This window comes from Gavia stellata, chromosome 15 (genome assembly GCF_030936135.1).
Source record: "Gavia stellata isolate bGavSte3 chromosome 15, bGavSte3.hap2, whole genome shotgun sequence".
In the NCBI taxonomy this organism is placed as follows: Eukaryota; Metazoa; Chordata; class Aves; order Gaviiformes; family Gaviidae; genus Gavia; species Gavia stellata.
The window spans coordinates 7277257-7293025 of NC_082608.1; the positions used below are offsets into that span (position 1 = coordinate 7277257).

The 15769-nt window shown below is 38.6% G+C and overlaps 1 protein-coding gene across 1 annotated transcript in view; it reads right to left on the reverse strand.

Annotated features, from left to right (window-relative positions):
- Nucleotides 1–1264: 1264 nt before the first annotated feature.
- Nucleotides 1265–15769, reverse strand: part of NKD1 (NKD inhibitor of WNT signaling pathway 1) — a 105657-nt gene continuing 91152 nt past the window's right edge. The window contains exons 7-10 of the mRNA XM_059825030.1: nt 8852–8999; nt 7712–7796; nt 2598–2728; nt 1265–1839 (exon numbers count right to left, since the gene is read on the reverse strand). Coding sequence (XP_059681013.1) covers nt 1265–1839; nt 2598–2728; nt 7712–7796; nt 8852–8999 — 939 coding nt within the window. The remainder of the gene's footprint in view (nt 1840–2597; nt 2729–7711; nt 7797–8851; nt 9000–15769) is intronic.

Genomic DNA, 15769 nt, shown 5'->3' on the forward strand with positions numbered 1-15769 from the left:
CTTTGATACAGAAAAAGTAGAAGAGGCCAGAATGATTGTGAATGATATTTTTTTACATGTTAAATTGTCTCTAAAATGGGAGAAGCACAAATTGGTAGGTGCTGGGGAAATTTTAATCGGAGGCACCTAAGAAAATGCCATAGCATATGTTTCTAAAAAGTCACTGTTGTGGAAAAAAAAATTAAAATGTTAATATTCAAACCACAGATTTCTAAAACACAACAAAATGTACCTGAGAGTGTGCATATTTATATATATATATATTTATATTTATATTTTATATATATTTGCCAACATTTAAAGTGAGAAAGTATATTTTCCTCAATTCTTTCTCAAAACAAAGAACTGTGGATTTAAACAAAACAAAACCCCCAAACAACCCCTCTCCTTCTCAAACCCCCATGAACAATACTTATGGCCCAAGCACTAAAGTCTAGTGATGCTTTTGAACACCCCATTTCACATCCTCCTCTTTTCAAATGGTTACCCCAAACAGAATGGAGAGTAAGCAACAGAAAAACCAAAAATAAAAGAAGTATATTTAAATATTACCCAGTATATAACAGACTGTACTTGTGTCAGTGAAGAATCTCCAAGAAAATAAAGTGTAAGTCATACAAATGTAGCTCTGTTGACAAGTATAGCTAATATTTCCTTGTAATTATTAAGATAGTTTGAAAGGATGTGAACACAAACAGGCTACATTAATGCAGTATTATTAAAATAACCCCTGTAGCACATTACAATCAATAAAAAGAAAATAAATTCTGAATAATACTAGAGGTAGCAGCTGTTTGTATTTTCCATTATTCTGAGTATCTCTGGAGTCCAACCCTTCGAACATTGCTCCCCTGATAAAAGGCTTGTGTGCGATCAGCCGACATACAGCAGAGTGGTAAGCTAGATGTCTGCAATAGTGTTTGAAGTATCTTTCCTACTACAATGGAAGTAGTACTTGTAAAGAAGTGCGTTGACGACCTGTATTAAATCACAGCTCAAAAAGCTATGGCTGTTTGCTGTTTTACAAGCCACTTTAAAAAAAAACAAACTTAAAAATCCACAAGGTGTTTAAGTAAGCTATGCAGTTCCACAACATATAAATAGGGTAAGTTTCAAGAGTTCCATATAACCTCTAAAATATATGCTAGCTGAATATTAATGGAGTAACAATAATATTAATCATAGTAATGCCTTAGTTCTGGTATCACAAGAACGCATTTCCTTCATATGGGATGATTCTTGGAGGATGTTGGTGGGATCTCTTCTATGTCTGGTAGAAGTGATGGTAGTGGTGGTGGTGCTCATGGTGGTGGTGGTGTTCATGTCTTTGTATCATCTGTCCAACTTGGCCTTCATATAAAATGACTGTGGGCAGGTCTCTCACATGTTCCTTTTCCACAACTGTCCCTGGAGACTGAAAGGTTTTGCACATTTGGTGATTCTCCTTTGCCCTCTGCTTGTGCTTCTTGTGAACCTGTTGAGATTGCAAGGGGAGGTAAGGAAGATTCTGGCCCACCCGTGCACTTGGGGAAGCCATTGGCATGGGTGCCCCTTGAAAAGGTTTATTTCTAACTGCCCTTCCAGGATGCACAGGGGCAACATTTTTGCCCTGGGCCTTGGGAGACCTCACAAAGTGCTTGTTTGAGTCCTGGTTCCGCAGCCTCTGTTGGATTTCTGCAATCTTGGCATATGAACTCTCAGCTAGATTGATGTGGCTTGGATCCACCACTTGAGATTTCCTATGGTGAGCATGGAAGGTTTCAGGTTCATGAGAACGGGATCTTGTCTGATTCACAACTCTGCTTGGTGGGTCATGTTTTTGAGCTGCTGGAGGAGATCCTAGGAAATAACAAGCTGAGTTAGTCATCTAGTATTTCAAAGCTTTAATTAGTAGCATGCAGTTGGCAGGGATAGCATTAATTGGCAGAGTGAATTTTTCCTAAGGAAGTGAATGCAATTATGGCTGTCTGGTCTAATTACATTCAATAATTTTGACTAGTAAATAATACACACACAAATATACATACATATCTATATAAGAGAGTGCGTGTGTGTGTGCGTGCACGCGTATAGAAGTCTTTACGTTACCTTCTCTTGGTCAACTCTGAAATTCACCAAAATAACTGAGTGGAATAGTAAAATCTTGGCAGAGGACAGGGAAAAGGAGGAAATCCAAATTCCTTTAATTTGGGGATAGAAGCCAAAATTCCAGGTATGAACCCCCATTCCCTGATTTCTGGGTCAGTACTGAGTACAAAATATGTGCTGGTATCATCTTGGGAACAAGCTCCAACATCCAAAAAATCAGTCCTCACCTCACCTATAGACTAAACTTAATAATTCAGATGTAAAGATTGTTCTCCTAGGCTCACCTCCAAGCTTAGCTACACAAGCAAGTGCTTCAAAGCAGGCTTGCAGCACATTAGCCACTCCATTGTGATACTACCTTCACCAGTAACTATCTGGCAGTATTCACACAGTCCTATTCCTTCCAGTAAGTTACTACAGACAAATCACGCAGGTTCATGCCCCTGATGTGGAACGTGCAACTGAAGAAAGAAAAGACGAAAAGGTTGCAACATAAATTACCAAATTACCTGGCCCAAACTTTGATGTGTAGTTTTCTATTCCTGCAAGATCCAAATAGTGGTTTCTCCTTTCAATGTTCTCATCAACACAATGACGATAGCACCCACTTTGCTCTGGATTATTCTCACTCTGGTGATATCTGTCAGCAGGAAGCAAAATTACAGTTCAGCAGAACTTCTTTAAAGTTGTTATCACCATCTGCAAACCAACAACTAATGGCCCCTTTGAAGTGACAGGAGTTGCTCACAAAGAAACAACAAATGCTTGAAATTCTGGATGACCGGATTTGCTAAGTCGATAGGCCTGAACTGACTGTTCTTTCCCCTTGTATAAATCGACCCCGATGTTGCAAAGCAAAGGACGCTTTCAAATTGCATCACATATGCAAAAACAAATAAAAATGCTCCTAGGGTTTATTACATTCTGTCTTAGGGCCGAACCATTCAACTGATTCTTCAATTTGGACATGCCAAAGAAAACCTGCTGTTTGATTTATGACTGTTCCCACTGCTGTCAGGAAGCACTGGGGTAAGCCTCATGTCAGATAAACATTCGGATGTATCTGCTTCAGAAAGACAGGCAGCAGCACAGGTGTAGTAAGCAGAGAGAGCCCGAGAAGAGAAGATGTTGGTAGGACACCCAGAGATAACCGCTGCTTTCAAAAATACAATTATTAAGGTCAGATCAGCCGCTGGCTTCAGAATCTCAACTCCTTTTCCTGCTTGGCTTTGCAATTTTATTTATAGCAGAACTATTTCCTGAGAATGAATATCTGAAATACCATTCATTTATGAGGCAGAAAAATAATCAAGCAGAGGTTTACAGTATTGTAGCCCATAATGCTGAACAATTTAGTTCAGCAGTTTAAATGGATGTCTGCAGATATGAACAATATTTTCAGTATAACAAACAGGATAAGCAGAAAACTCTTGATGAAGTCACTGCCTGTCATTCAGATAGCTCAGTCTCCAAGACCACAACATAGGCCTTGCTCTTTCTCTGTGTGATTGCACTGGATGTCAACCTAAGACCAGAATTTGGCCTTGTATCCTACACCAGTTGCTAAATATGGGCTCTGCACTGTATGGTGCCGAGTACTCCACTTCTAGTCTATTAACACACCTCCACGTTTCCAGAGGCTGCTGATCCCATTGAGCTTTGGCACAAACTGCTTTCCTGGTCTAGCGTAGTACTGTTCAGGGACATTACAGAAATAAGTCCCCCGTGCCTCTGTCAGACACAGGTCTACAGTTTCTTTGATAGAAGTCGCAAGACTTGACCTACCTGGAAGATCATTTTTGCTCTACTTTGATAGAGGTACAGTCTCCTGAATGGAGGAGAGTCTGCCTGGAAAGCAGGTAAGCTTTAAAGACTCTGAGTCAGCTTTGAAATCCAGGAGTGATACGGGGTACTCTCAAAAAAGAGGGAACATCCAGATAGTCTTTATTTTTTTGGATACATAGCCAACTTAGTACCCTGCCTGCCTCAGACATACCTTTACAGGTTGTTACACTTTAGCAGGTCAACGTAAAAGATCTCTGGGGCTAGAACCTGGCTAACTGAAGTTGCCAAGCATGAATTGCCTACAGAAACCATTGGGACTTGCACATATGTGCTGAAGACAATGCACAGTTAACCCAGAAAAAACATCATTGGGTTTGATCCAAGACAATTAAGCAACACTGTATACAGCACTTTCTGTTGAAAACTAAGTTAACAGGGAACCTGGTTTTTTGTTACTGTAATAAATTCCATCTCTCATCAAGACAGTGAAGAAAAACTACGCCAGTACTGCCACAGCCCTGCATTCTAATAGCTTTCTTACATGCAAGATGACGTTCAACAACATTCAAGCAAATATACACCGTGAAGCAATTATATACTGATGAGAGATGTGCTCCACTGTCAAAGAGAACTTTAAGTACTTCTGAGAACTGAAGCGTCTGGCATCCAGCCCCACAACGCTCTCCTGCATACACATGGGAAGACACAGGCATGCATCAACCATGCATCAAGCACAGTGTGTAAAAATATACAGTGTTGTTACTGTTTTTTGGTTTGCTTTGCTTTTTAATTAAAAAAGTTATCTGTTTAAGCATTTGTGGAGTGTATGAAAGCCCCTTCTAAAATTCCCATGCTGGAGTGTCATCCTGATGGTAATAAGCACCCGGCAATATAGTAGGCAAGGGGAATAGAGCAGTGACAGGGTGCAGGGTAGAAAAATTCAAGGACATTTCCTGAAAGCTATGTTCACTGGTAACATAGAGTTTACTCCAGTCAGGGAGAAATCACTTGAGCAGGAAAGAAAGAGTGAGAGAGAATGTGTATCTGTGGGTAAAAGGAAGATGTTTTAGAGGCTGATGTGCATCATATTTTCCCTGTTGCACTAAATGAAATATAAACTAGAATGGCATAAAGATACCAAATCCACAAAGTTGCCTGCCCTTTCTCTTCCACCATGTATTTTGTACCACACATGCCAAGCAAGCTAGCTGTGAATGTAGCTACTTGATCCTGATACTTGTATTAGCCCTACAGGTGAAAACTCCTGCCTGTAGCTTCTAGCAGATGAAAAATCTAACCCATCTCCCACCTTCAGGTTAAAAACATTTCTATCTATTTTATCTTGAATATTAATTGTATCTTGCCTAGAATTCCTAAGTGACTGAATTTGTGAAATGTGTGCACTTCTCACAAGTCCTCATTGCTGCTTTCAAAGGGGAAGCCTCTGCATTAATATCGTGAGATTCTGATATGAGCCTCAGGAAGCTTTCCTGAGGGTTGGCAATTTGGCCAGAGTGCACAAACATCCCTGCAACATAGGCAGCGTGAACAGGACATTCTTTGTCCTGTCCACATTTGATGAGATTCAACAAAAACTGTCAGATGCTGATCATTGTCTGATGCTGATCTGCTCAGCTCAAGATACAGATTTGTTCTGTCTAGGAAGCCTCTAACCAAAGGGATGAGAAGGACAAATGCAGGAGAGCCAAGATTCTACCCCAACATTTGATGCTTCTATGACTGTGGATTTAAGTGGAAATGGCTGCTGTTCATAAAACCACTACATTTGCAAAACCAGGACTTCAAGGTGGATGGGAGGGGGACTTCAAACTGAAAGGGCATTTTTGCAATAGATTATCAAACAAAAACAGTCCATTAAATTCACATAGGGCAAACTTTTGCTAATGAGCAGAGGGAATCTGAACACCGCATCTAGGCCAGCAAGCAAAACTATGGAGTTAGTTCACAGAAGATTTTGTACAGAGTTGCTAACAGAAGATTAAAAGTCATTTTAGTCTTCTTTTAATCTGAAATTTGATTGTACTGGGATTTACTCACTGGGATATATCTCACTAGCATTTTTACTCTATCCAAAAAGAAAGGCACTGTTTTGTTGTCATTTTTAATAAGACTGAATGCTCCTTCTCCTGATAAATTTATTATGTATTTGGACAAATATCCCTAAATCCAAGGAAAGCCAAAAGTGGATTTTTATTTTTTTTTAAATTTGCAGCTGAAGAAACAAATGCAACTAATGATTCAATGTCATTACTGTAGCATTTCAGCAAACACTTCCCTCTGCCTTAGTGTGAAACAAAAATCCTGAAACAGATCAAACCTATACACCAAGATGACCTGTTTGGAGCAACTGATCTACATTAAAATGCATCAAAATTATCTGCTTTTGATTTGTTTTTCGATCCATTAAAATACCAAATTCAAAAAAGGAATAGCACATCTACATGTGACTGAGAGATTAACATTTTTCTTAGCTGTAAAAAATTTTAATACTTGAAAAATACATTGCAAATCATTATCACATACTCTGAAGTTCAGTGCAGGTAATATCTATCAGGTAGGTAGAACTCATGATAACAGGATAGATACACATGATTACATATCTTCAGAGGAAAAAGACCTGTTCTGGACTGGCATTCAAAATAATATTGTACATTCCGTTACGGAAGAACTAAAAACCTTTTTTTATCTAATCTGTAGATGGCTGCAAGTGTACCTGCAGCTCTTCATAAAAGAAATCACTGTGCTTGTGCTTTATTGGAAATGGATGCACTCTGAGTCACACAGACTGGATCCCATTGAAAGACAACAGACAGGTATTTTTTCAAGCGGTGAAATGTATTCTGAAACTTATTTAAAAAAAACCATTAATTATCGCAGTTTTCCTGCAAGATGACATTAAATACATTGGTTCTAAGCAAGCAGGCTTGCTTAGATGGGTACTTCCTACATGGGTACTACCTAATAACTAATTCTGTAAGGGAGAAGTTGACCCAAAGCTGTTGTGAGAGCAGGGAAGCATGGTTTCTGGCAGGTGGGAGTCAGCAGATAGGGCCACTCTGCTCAGCCACTGTGAGGTAAGAAAGCCATGAATTTACTTCTCCTACCAAATGTACAAACACACTTTTGTAAGTGGAGTTGAGCCACCCCACAGTTGCTATAAGCCAGAACCACCTCAGCAGAACGGAGCATGGAGCAGGCAGCATGCTGGAAGCTTTTGCTTGTCACTTACTCTGTGGGACACAGCCTATGTAGACCACTTGCTGTAAAGCTGATTGTCTGCTGCGAGCTCCCTTCTTTCCTCCTTCTGCTAGGTACTGTACACCCAATGCCAGCTCAAAGCTGCTTCCTTTAAGAGGAAAGGTGGTAAGGAGAAGCAGGTCTGGTTATGACCTGGTAAACAAGAGTGACTTAATAAATCTTGGAGCTACCTGAGTTGACCAGTGAAAAAGATGGGCTGGAAGGACAACAGAGAAAGGCAGGAGCTGGCCTCCATGAGGATGAAAAGGTTTTACGGACACTTTTAGCCAAAAGGCTGTGCTATAAACTCCATTAGTAGGCACAATATTTGCAGATGGCATCTAAAAAGACACTGCAAAGAGCCAACAGAAGAAGAAAATTTGAGTAATGGGTGCTACAGATTTGCTTTTTTGTTTTTTGTTTTAATATACAAAGGATCCACCTATGGAAGTGAAAAATCCTGTAATTCCTCTATTTTAACAAAATTTTTAAAAATAAAGCAAGCAAGCAAGAAATCAGTGGTTGAGGTTTCCTCAGAGGTATCCAGTGCCTGTCAGGAAACAGGGTTCTTTGCCCTTACCTCAGAGAAGCCCGCTGCTTCTTCTCAGAGCTTCTTACTTCTTCATTAGCTTTGCTTTCGGCTCTATGCCTGGCACTCTGCAAATCTGCCAACAAGAGAAAGTACATTATTCTCACATTACTGTCCTTGCTGATCAGCATAACTAACACCCTACATTGCAAATACATTTTTTCTTGTTGGTAGATCAAGATGTAATGTATCATTTCGCGTAACCTTTTCAAAAGTGCTTTTGTCCACACGACAGATTTTAGGCAGACATAACCTTGACTGTAGGATATTAGTCAGGGTTAGGCTGCAAGCCATGTGGCAGGTTAAATGGAGCCACATTCACACTGATATTCTTGTCCCTCAGGAGGGCTCGGTAGTTTGGAGTTTGATGCTGTACTAGTGCATCACATAGCTGCCAGCAGTGCAAATTTGCTTATGTCTGCACTTGACGGAGTGAATGTATATATTAAAACTAAGGTAACAAGGCTCTCCTTTTGGATAAGGTGCCCACATTTTCTATGGAAGTATTACCTTAAATACTTTTAAGTATTTTAATTTAGTACTACTTTACCTACTGAAATAACTATGCTGATACAACTATTATTAGAGTGAATATAAAGTGAATAAGCCATCAGAGTATAAGCCACATTATAATGTCAGACTCTGCCAGTACAGAAAAATGTGCAATTTTTACAGAGAGATTCATAAAGGTTACTTATGCTTAATTGTTTATTCTTATCCTGCATCAGTGATAGCTATGCACTTGCAAAAAACATTTTATATCACTACACCTGTTTTTACACAAACTGAATTCTGTAATATCACCAGAGTTAAAGTGGTACAAGTCAAAAAGGCCTTAAATCTCCCTTGCAGTACACAAAGGCAATTACACAACATATAGGTTATTGCTGCTTCCAAAAAGAAACAATCAATCGAGAGAGGGAACCCTAATTTGCTTAAGAGACAGTGAAAGGAGGGTAGGCAATTTTGCACCCAAGATCTTAAAGCAGGTTCTTGGGAGTTTAAAATACCCACATAAGCATCTGCCTTTAAGTATATATTTACTTCTATTAACAAAATACGAAGATGGATTTTTAAGGGATTCTTGAATTTTTTCATATTTTTTTCCAATGGCTGATTGCACATCCTTACCAGTATGATTTAACAAGATACTCTTTTTCTTCTGGCTGCCATCTGGTGCCACAGTAAGTTTCACTCGCAGAGTTTTGCTGGAACTAGGAGAATGATTTACTGACGCATCAACTACCTCATAGATGGTATGAAGCAAGCTGGTAATATCCTATAGTTGGATTGAAACACAAAAAGACACACTATTGTGAAAGTATGAAACCTACAGCTTTGATACTTTTAATTATTTTGGACTTGGGACTATTAAATGCTGAAATATCTTCAGAAGTCACTGAATTTAAAAGAGCTGAACTTGCACAGAACCTTACAATCTTCATCAAACAGCGTAACATTTATGAAATGGGGTAAGCCAGATCAAAACAATAACAACAGCACAAGGTATCCAGGTTTCCCAAACTGTGAATCAGCAAAATTGTGTTCTGCCTTTTCTTTTCTTTGATTTCAACAGAACCCAGGGATAACTATTCACACTGCACTACAAATTGAGTTCACATGACCAAAACAAATACAGCAACTGAAGAAAATCTTGGACATTACAGTCTTACTACTTCTTGGGGTTTTTTCTTGTGATAGTTAAATGGGTGATTATATAGAGGAGAACCAATAAGAGAAGTGGCAGAACTGTAAACCTCAGGTTTGGAAATAAATTATGTCTGAATGTCACTCTACCATATGCGTTTCGCGGACTAGCTTATTTTGCAAAATTCAAACCCGTTCTAAACTTACATTTTTGAACAGCAGAGATTATCCAGTCAAGCCTATTACAGAACACTTCACACAACTCTTTGAAAGCAATAGGATGTGAATGAATGCTTACATGTCTTGCTATATCAGAAAGAACACTAGCCAATTTTAATAAACCAATTGTTTCAAACAGGAGAAACACTGTTTAGTAGCTGGCGATGCTCAAAGGTCTCTCAGGTTGATCTAATCCATCCAGGCTCAAACAGGGTACTACCTTAAATTGCCAGGATGAAAAGGAGATTTCTTGGCTCACTGCTTTTTCTCAAAGGCATTTCATCCAAATTGATCTTGGGCACCAACCTAAGGCCAAAGCATACTGATCATTGCAGGCTATAAAGATCCCATTCAATGTATAGCTGAGAATTTCTCTATGCTGGTCTTCCTATTCCTTGATCTATCCTAGTACCTAAGCTCCTTCCAGATGCCTGGGAGCACAAAGAAAATACCTAAATCATCTTTTGTTAAGTATAACTGGTTCTGAGGATTAAGAGGCAGGTCTATAAAAATTCAAAACCTCTACAATTTTTCCTTTGCCCAGGGGTCCTGCCTGTAACAATGGCAGCTTGAAGTTTAGTATGCCTTAATGGGTCCCAGCACTTTAGTAGTCAATATGCCACACAGTCCCCATTATCTAACCAGCTTTATAGGTGACACAGAAATACTAATTTCTACTCACACAGAATTTAGAGAGATACTGAGCTTATGGCCAGGACAAATGACTTTCCAGTAAATGATTTTCCAGCTCAATACGCAGAATGAATAACCAAATCCTAGAAGGTCCAACTTTGTCTTAACATGTACCCTCTTCTAACTTTTCTGCACCCAGTGGAATTTCTCCAAACTTGTGAGTTCAAGACAACATATTCATAAAAAGAGAGCAGAATTTGCAGTCTCTCCTTTCTTTCCCCACTGCCATCTTTTTTCTACCATTGCCACAAGAGTCTCTATATGTGGGCTGTTATTATCATGTCAGTAGCTGCTTTCCATCCCCTTGACAAGAACCACCGTCTAAAGCTTGAATGAGGGAAAGACTGCTCAGTGACAGTCTGGTGGATGCCTCACAGCTCTTTAACACACCTCACTTCTCACAATTCCACCCTAATTTGAAACCTAGCCAGACTTCTAAATAGACACAGCCATATCTGACAGCCAGCTTGAAGGGCTGGATTTTTATTTCATCTATGAAAAAACCCAACCAAGCAAGAACATAGACAGACAAACAAAACATATCTGTTGTTTTATACACCCTCCATAAATCATGTTCTAGGAGCATTATGGTATAAACCTACACCTTGATAAGCCAAACCTTCCCCTTCAGCAGAATACTTAAGCACCGTATTTATTCTTAACAGGGCTTCATACACTCAGCACTTTGGTGAATAGAGCCTTTTCCATACATTCCTTAACAAGTGTTGGTTAGCCAACATGGCATTTTTCCACGCAAGGCTACTATCAAGAAGTTATTATCAATTCTTTCATTCACAACCATCCGCCTCCCTTCCTTTTTTCAGCTACGCCAGATGTTTGTACAAGCTGATCGTCTAGTCTATTTTAACTTCAATAGGCAAAGACAAAAAGTCTTTACTCCCACTGTCCTTTTTCATGACTTTTTTTCCAGTGATGAGGTCTAACTTGCTAACAGGCATATAATCTGCCCCTTGTGTTCTGTGAGGGTCTTTCTCAACAAGCCGCTTGACTCAGCAGTTTAAAAAGTACTCCCAAACGCTGTCAAGGAAGGCCAGATGCAGCATTTGTGTGACACATATTTGGCAAGTCAGAAATACGTGCACATACATATCACATCAGGACAATTTACATCTCTCAGCCAAACAGGCCCAAATTAACCCAAATTAATGTCCAAGCTCCATGCAGTTTAAGAGGCTGCACAGAGGTATCATGACACCTTGTGGCCTTATACTCTGCTGCCTTTGCATTTCCTTACATGTTTAATAACCAGCTTCCTCCATGACGATCTGAGCTGCTCTGCATTCTGGCACTGAATGAACGTGGTCGTCAGACTGGATATGTACCAAGATCGAGGTTAGGGATATCCATAAGTAACCGCTTAATGCTTATGCTGATCTTTTAAATACTGACAACAACATTTTTATTATAGGAATCATTTACTTGTGGTCTTAATTTGGGGTTGGGAATTCTAGCAAACTGACAGTTCTGATTTGGTCAAACAAGTCTGCTTGGGTCATTTGCTACACTGTCATCTACCAAAGCCCTGGCTGGGTAGGTACCAGCTACAAGGCAGCTTGAACCTCCTCTCGCTTTCCAGTTATTGTTTCACAATTATAACATACAAATTCCTGAGGCGCTGATCTGGTAGGAATGGTCTTCGTCAACGAGTTTTGGACTGTGACTAAAACTACCTTCGCACAGCCCTTTTTTGGCAGCTAATACGGTAATGGCTTCTTGACAAATTAGTAGTGCTAGACCATTAAAATACATGTTACAAAATTTGTATTTTACAGTTATGTCTATATTTACCCCCAAAAGAATTTTCACCTTCCAGTAGACTGCCAGGAGGCTGAGGCAATTTATGTTCGCCTTGAAAGCTCTCCCACTGAATGTTATCTGTATTTAAATTCCTTAAAGAACTGCCTAAAACCATTGAGACAGCTTTACCTTCTACACACCAGCTTGTGCATTTCACTGTCCTCAAGAAACTTAGCTTCAAAGATCAAGAATAAAAGCTACTTAAATTTTCCTCTCTTCTGGTAGACCAACCAGCATGTCTCAGAGACCATCCACCAAAGACTCTAACTTTTCTGCACAATGGATTACGATTTTTACTAGTCACATGATTTTGTAACTGCTTTGCTTAAGACTGCTTGGCACTTCTTGCACAAAATGTTTCATCCCACATTTCTCAAACTTCCTCCCTTTTTACATGAAAAAAAAAAAACCAAGAAGAGATTTTTCAGTGTTTCCCATTTTTCCAAAAATATCATTTGCTTGGGTTTTTTTTACTGAAATGTACTTGTAAACCATTTCTAGTTAAAAATCATTATGGATTTTTAAACCAGTATATTAAATGAGTGAAGAGAAGTAAGAATTAAAAAAAAAAAAGATTTCTCTCCTTTATAGCAAACAGATTATATTTAGAGGGGAAGTAGGCTGCAGGAATCTAACTAACTTCTGAAGGGCTGGCTTCCAGTGTGCAGAATTTCTGGTAGGATAGCTAGTTTAATCAAGTAAGAAAGCTGAAACTATGATATTTTTCCTCAAAGAGGAAAACAAATGCTTGCTGGGTAGTACTAAAACTGCCAGCACATGCCATACCCAGATTTATATTTTTTCCAGGGCTGAAGGATTTAACAGTGTTAATCTGTATGTTTTTCACATCCTATTTTATCAAGCAGCTAATACAACAAAGTATATTAAAAAGATCAGCTTTAATAGATTGCCAGAAATACTTGCATTAGAAATACTAAAAAGCAAACAGTTAAGGCCACACACGTATGCTGCACTCACACACGTATCCGCAGAATACTTTACAGATGTCCAGCAGGAGATTAGCAGGAATTTAGAACATTCAGAGAAACTAATGGGTGTGCAAAAAAGAACAAAAGCAAATTGCATCGAAGTATTCTTCATTCTTTACAGAACTCACGTGACTGAGAAAGTTCCTATTCCAGATATTAATTTTTTACTTCTAATCATAGGACTAGTTAGCAAACTAGAGATTCTGTAAAGGAAACTAAGAGGGTTTTCCAGTGGAATTAATTTAACAGAATGAGCCATTTGCACAAAAAAACCCCAAAACTCAAAAAAAAAACCCCAAACCCCCAACAACAACAAAAAAACCAACCACTGAGTTTAGTAACACTGACAGAAAACATTCTTTGTAACTTGTCTGGGAGAGATGTCTTTGGCTCCCCTCAAAACCAAAAGAGAAGTAGTATTTTCTCTTAATATTTCTCTCTAGCACAAATCCACCAAATCTAATGGCTGAAATGATGGTCCCTCTGATACAGACAGGCACTACTATATCTGTTCGTTCCATTGCAGCTTCTGTATCTCATTTGTACTTTATTTATTTATTTATTTATTTATTTACTACTATTATGTGTAGTCTGATTTTTACATATAGCAGGATGTTTTTACTGCAACATCAGATTTGTTTGATCACATACATTTTTGAATCATTCTTATTTGGAACCTGAAAGGAGCTTCACTTGCTATCTACTCAACAACTAGTCTAGAATAAATTCCCATTTTTTACCCCTGACAAGCAACTTTCTTGTGTGCTTATTCCTGTGCAGTCACTCACCAAAGAAACTCAATTTTCCAAGAAAGAACCGATTGCAAAAAAAAAAAAAAAAAAAGAGGCCAGTGTTTATGAAGTATAATTACATTCAGAGAGCTCAATATAAAACCTCATGGATCAAAACACATTAGTTCAATTATCCAAGTTTCAAGTCCGATTACAAATATCCGTGTGAAGATAATTACAGTGCAGCTGTCAGTTCTAAAAAGGCCTGCAGTACATAATGAATTGTCCTCTTATGGCTTATGGAATGAAAGGAAACATTATTAGCCAAGTTTTGTAATATACGTATTAGAGCAGGAAAAGTTATCTCCCACTATACCAAAAGGACTGAAAAATAGTCGTCTTCTATGACAGAAAAAGCAGTATTTTAATAACATACAGTAATGCTAATTTTATAATTTGCCATCCCAATAATTATGCTTTCATAATGGGTGTATCTGTTCAAGAAGCATGACTAGATCTGAATTTCTAATTATAAGGACTACGGAATAAGTCATACAGACTCTAGGAGGAAATCAAAGCAGTATTAAGTTCTGAAGATGTTGTTAAGATCCAGAAGAAATTTCACTAAGATGGAATTTGAATGCTCTTGCGGTGATCTGTCATTGTGTAAAACCCAAGGGAAAATTTTATCCAGTAACTAAATCCATATTTTATTTACAATTTTCAAACATTTTAATGAAAAAAACATTTAGTCCACTTGTAGAATTGCACCCCACCTACATGTCTCTTACAAACTTCATTTAACAGTGTGTATTCCTTTGGAAACTCTCTGGACATGAAGTCCAATGTTTTAAACACAATGACTTTCAATCGAATGAAATGGATGTGGGTGGGCAAGTCACTTCCTTTTCCAGTGTCTCACTTTTCCAACATGAAAAACAAGAATGATAAGGCTGACTTCTTTTTTGTAAAGCACCTCAAGGTCTACAGACAGAAATCTGACTTAATAAATTTCATCTCTCTGTTAAATCTGGCTGTAAATCCAGGAGACATTAAAGTGACATTTTCAGAGAAGGAGAAGAGGTCCACACTAAGCTGTTCTCACCAGAACACTGGACCTTTGTTTAGAAAAGCTGACTGGTTCTGAAAGCATTTTCATCAGCTCACTAAATGGCACTGGTACACATCAGCTCTCTTCCTCAGACTGTCCGTTCTGTCCCTGATCCAGCAATGTGCTTCACAAACTTTTAACTCAAAGCATGTGTTCCATTCATTTTAATTGAAACTATTCACAAATTTAACATTTGCCATTGTTAAGCCCTTTGCTGGATTAGGCACAGAGCTGCTTAACAAACGACAGTATCAAGCCCACTATCTTGACTGCCAGTCTCTCAGGGACTAATAGAACAAGAAATTCTATGTCATATGAAGAGACTGAAATTCCTCTTTTGTGGCCAAGATGATCTATGAGCTGCTATCGTTAGTCATTCTTGCACAAACAACTCTTAAACTGCATCTGGATTCAACAAAAGACAAGCAACAAGAGAGATTATACAAATGGCACTGGAACAGCTTGCAAAAGAAGTGTGTAACATAACTGGGAAACTCTGCAATGGTGCATACTATTTGTTTCTATCTTTGGTCCATGTAAAGAGCTGAAAATTATCAACCTATTTGGTCCCTTGGTTAAAAGAATTTTTTTTGGCACAGGTTCAAGCCTGAATATAGCAACCTCCAAACCTCAGAGTAGGATAATTTTCAATCCCTGCACAGATTTGGTTTCAGTTAAGCTGCAGTCTGCTCTTGTAGCAGGGAGAGGTAGAATTTGGCTGTAACATATTCTCTAAGTACAGTCAAATTAAGCTCTTTGGTGTACCACATAATCACAAATAATTATTGTATACATACTTGAAAGCATACTCTCATTATGTTCAGCACATGGAACTCCCACT